The sequence below is a fragment of the Entamoeba nuttalli genome (genome assembly GCF_000257125.1).
Source record: "Entamoeba nuttalli P19 unplaced genomic scaffold asmbl_10337, whole genome shotgun sequence".
NCBI lineage: Eukaryota > Evosea > Mastigamoebida > Endamoebidae > Entamoeba > Entamoeba nuttalli.
The window spans coordinates 2418-7042 of record NW_008580121.1 but is presented as its reverse complement, the minus strand read 5'-3'; the positions used below and the strand labels follow the sequence as shown (position 1 = coordinate 7042).

Here is a 4625-nt window from a genome sequence, read left to right as displayed (position 1 = left end):
TCAGCACCATTTATTAATCAACGCTATTAAGTCATTGTCACTTTTTTTTATTTTGGTTGTATTATATTTTCTACATCAATTCAGTTAATAATAACTCAATTACAAGAAGACAAAGATAATAAAATGAAAGTATATTTCATTAATTTAATTCCTTTAAATGACTTTCAGCATTAATTTTATCTATACAAATAATAAAGTCTTCACGAAGATCATTTGGATAATTATTAAATTGAACATTATCAATTTGTAAATCTAATGAAATTATTCTTTTGTTAATTCGATCTATTTTATATATTAAATACCATTCAAAATTAAATCCATTTTCTTCATATGATGTTTCTCCTTTAGTATGTTTAATATTAATTTCTTGTGATTCAATTATAACTTCAATATTCCATCCAGTATACCCATCATGATACTGATGTTTTCTTCTAAACGGAAGTAAATATTCTACTGCCGCAGCAAATAATGCTTGTGTAAATGTTTTCATAACTGATATAGTTAAACAATCTTCAGGAAACACTATTGGTAATAACTTTTTAAAACAACTACTAACATCTCCTTCTGTTTTAGTTCTGATATAATTAAATAAATCTTCAAAAGTATGTTCAAAATATTCTTTCATATCATTGCCATCAAATAGTTCAATCATTTCACTAACAACTTCTCTAACAGTAAGTTCTGCGGAATACTTTTCTTTTTCATATTTATTAAATATTTCTGCTCCGCTTAAAATAATTTTATCCGATTTTTTAATAATTATTTTTGTTGCTAAACGAGGCACATCAATACCGATTGATGTTTTTATAATTGGCTTTGCATGTAAAGTAATAATTTTTTGGCACATCTCATTGAAGGTTAATTCAGGACGAAGTGATATATTTGACTCTACTTTTCCATATTCACTGAGTTTTTGTTTTGGTTTATTTATACATGTAACAATTAGTACAGTCCCAAATATTACAACCATAATCATTCCAGTTGTGATCAAAAGAAGCATTTCCTCCATTTAAATTTAATCTTCGTATTTCATCAGATTTTTAATTTTTTTTTAAGATTTTTTTATTAAAGAAAATTAAATATAAAATGTAATATATAACATTGTATTAATAAAGAAAAATTATTTCTTCTAAGTAATAAAAGAACTTAAAATTTGTATATTTAAATACTCGCAATGGAACACCATAGTCCAATTCAGCAAGCATTAAATGTTGCTCCAGGAAAAGTTGTTGAGAGTTTTTCAATTTGGGGATTACCATCAAAATTTCGAGTAACAAAACCATTTAATTTTTTCCGTAAAGTGCAAACGTTTCCATCACAATTATTATTTAAATACCCACAAGAAGCGATAATAAATGAAAAAATTCAAGAATTTATTATTCCTAAAGGAATTGAACTAAAAATTGCTGAAAATATTGAAACTATTTTAAATTCCCCTTTAGGTATTCACATTACTTTTATTCCAGGAGATGATCCGTTGTTTTGTATTTGTATTACTCGTAGAGAATTGCTTCAATTTCCTAGTGATTTAGTAGAAGAAACAAATATGTCAAGTATTTATTCAAGTCAGCCATTAGAAACTAATAGAGTTTATTGTATTATGACACATTGTCCAGATATATCAGTATTATCCCCAATTATTAAAGACCTTTTTGCCTTAGACTTTAGTCTTAAAGACCAATGGCTAAAACAATTCTATTTGAAAACCGTACCTTTAATTCCAACTTTTAAATATCAGTCATCTTCTGAAAGGTTACTTCCCATATTAAAATCATTAAATAATTTGGTAGCTACTAAACCACCAATAGAATTAATTGCAGATCATGCTATTATTCGTTTATTTGCAGTGACAAAAATATCAGGAATTCTCTCAATGATATCTAGTTTACTATTAAATGTATCAGTATTTCTTATTGGAAAGAATGTCTCATTAGTAACAGATTGTGTATTAGCATTACTTCCATTAATTCAACCATTTCAATGGGAAGGAGTTGTACTTCCTTATATTCCATCTCATCTTTATGAATTTTTAGAGTCTCCTATTCCAAGTATTTATGGAACAGAACTTCCAACAGAAAAAGTAAATGTTTCAGCATTTGTTGCACCAGTAGAACCATTAGGAATAATGGACAGTATTGATAGAATTTTTGTAAACAATGAAAAGATGCCATTACCAATTCCATATTTTGAAGAAGTATATCTTGACTTAAAAAGAATAACTAATAAATATTTAAGTAATGTACTTATATTAACTACTTATGAAGAACGTATTAATGAAATTGTTAAAACTAATAAATCAAGTGAATTTGCACAAGAAGTATTAAAATCTTTAAAGGAACATTTCTTTAATAAAATTATTGGAAGAATAACAATTTATTGTAAACAAAATGGTCCTATTGAATTAAAACATTTCCAAGAAACATTCCCATTATCAATAAATGATAATACAAAACAATGGTATTCAGAATTTATTGTATCTCAACATTTCTCATCATGGTGGTTAAAAAATGATATGAGTAATTTACACAAATAATATTTTAATTAACAAATACAATCAAAAATATTCAATTGAAATGATTTCTTTTTTTTGTTTGATCTTTCTTTCATTTTAATTTGAAAGTTCTATTATTAAAGAACAACATTCTTCAGTTTGATTTGTATCAAGTAATGAAGTTAGAAAATTTAATACTTTTAATTTAAACTCATTCTTAAATGGTTTAATATGATTATAGATCGTTAGAAATTGAATTAATTGTTGCTGGAGTTGTGGAATAGAACTAAATCTAGTGAAAAGACAGTCTATCCAATCCAAGTCATCAATAAGATCTATAGCAGATGTTTGAATAGCCAAAATAAAGAAATGAATAATTTCTTTTTGTATAGAGAAATCATTATTATCATTAATTTCAAATATTGTATTTAATAATATAATATTATTATTTAATGATGGTGATGACAATAATAAAGAATAAAATTTAATTAACTGAATTGTAGGAATATTATTCTTTTGAATTGTTATAAAAAATGAATCTATATCAATATTTTTTATCCATTTATCTTCTATTCTAATATTATACTGATTAAATAAGTATATTATTTGATTTACTTGATACCCTTTTATTAGAGACTTAATTAATATTTCACAACAACTCTCTTCTTCTGTTTTAAATTCTTTTTTAATTTCCTCTTTTAATTTTACTATTGAATTAAAATATTTAATGATACAGTCAACAATTACATATAATGTATCATTATTTAAATATCTAATTATATTTTCTGCAATATGTTGTCTTGGCTTTTCAGTTTTGGCAACAACGCATAACCAAATTATATTGTCTGAGTCATTCTTATTAATAATATTTGTGAGTAATGAATAATCGTCTTGATTCATATAAGCAAACAAAACCTTATATGCTGCATTTAGAGTATTTGGGTCTTTAATATTCCTCATTTCAATAATATCAGAAATATATCTAATAATATTTAATGATCTAAATGCAAAGTATAATGTGTTATCTGTTGAGCAATTTGTCATAATGTTAAATATCTTTTCATAACATCTCATTGAAATAAATGTATTTTCAAGTAACATAATAATATTATGTAATGCATTACTCATTTTAATATAACTAATTCCTCTATAATCACTGGAAACAAATTCAAAATAAGTTAATATAAAAGAAATCATTGTAATATTATAACTATTACTAAGAAATGACGATATTTGGTTTAAAACATTTGAAGATAATAATTTCATTACACATTCATTTAATTTTGTTTGATCTATTGTTTTCTTTCCTGATAAATAACCCTCTATAATTTTTGTGAAAATTCCAACAACAAATGTTTTAGTTTGTTCACTTCTTGGAAGTACTTTAATTAAGTCATCAATATGAATTAAAGCATCTTCCCCTGTTGTAAATATATTATAATAAACTGATAAAACATAGTCACTAGGTTGAGTAGTATAAATGAATTTACCAACTAAAGGTTCTAATGAATCTGGGTAAGAGATTTGAATATGATAAGATAAAAAGTTATTAAGAATTTCAACTGAATCAATGTATTGAGGATTAATGAAATTAGAGATAAATGGTATGATTATATCTGGATTTGTTTTTGTATACCTTGTAACTAAACGAATAATTCTTAAAAAAGAAATAATGATTTCTGGTTGAGTTTGTTCATTTATAAGAGGAAGAAATTCTTCATAAAAAGAAGAATTAATAAAACTTTGAGCAGTTTCTCTATCCTTTATTAATAATTCAATTATTTGAAGAATTTCATTAGGCAATGAAATAAAATATGAAATAATTACTTTAAAAATTCCCATTGAAACGAGCTGATGAATGACATGAGTTGATGTTAATGACTCTTTGAGCTTTAGTATTTTTGGTTTTAAGTCATGTCCTTGAAGGTCTTGAATTTCTTTAAATAAAATTAATGCCTGTTGATGATTATCCATTGAAGTGTATTTATTTAAAGTTCTTTGCTAAAAAAAAATATCTTTTATTGTCTTTTCTTTATTATTAATATAGATTTGAAATTAACATATCAAAAACACTCAAATATTAATACAAAATCAAATAATGAAATATCAATAATAATAATTGGTTATGACGATA

General features: G+C 24.2%; 3 protein-coding genes across 3 annotated transcripts; 1 reads left to right on the top strand and 2 right to left on the bottom strand.

The window, feature by feature from the left end:
• Positions 1–139: 139 nt before the first annotated feature.
• On the bottom strand, positions 140–976 carry ENU1_215280 (hypothetical protein; the record flags this gene model as incomplete). Its single annotated transcript, XM_008862564.1, has 1 exon — positions 140–976. One exon carries the CDS (start codon positions 974–976, stop codon positions 140–142), a length of 837 nt encoding a protein of 278 aa, XP_008860786.1.
• A 198-nt stretch (positions 977–1174) lies between these two features.
• On the top strand, positions 1175–2533 carry ENU1_215270 (hypothetical protein; the record flags this gene model as incomplete). Its single annotated transcript, XM_008862563.1, has 1 exon — positions 1175–2533. The coding sequence occupies one exon, from the start codon at positions 1175–1177 to the stop codon at positions 2531–2533; it is 1359 nt and encodes a 452-aa protein (XP_008860785.1).
• A 75-nt stretch (positions 2534–2608) lies between these two features.
• On the bottom strand, positions 2609–4465 carry ENU1_215260 (hypothetical protein; the record flags this gene model as incomplete). Its single annotated transcript, XM_008862562.1, has 1 exon — positions 2609–4465. The coding sequence occupies one exon, from the start codon at positions 4463–4465 to the stop codon at positions 2609–2611; it is 1857 nt and encodes a 618-aa protein (XP_008860784.1).
• Positions 4466–4625: the final 160 nt, after the last annotated feature.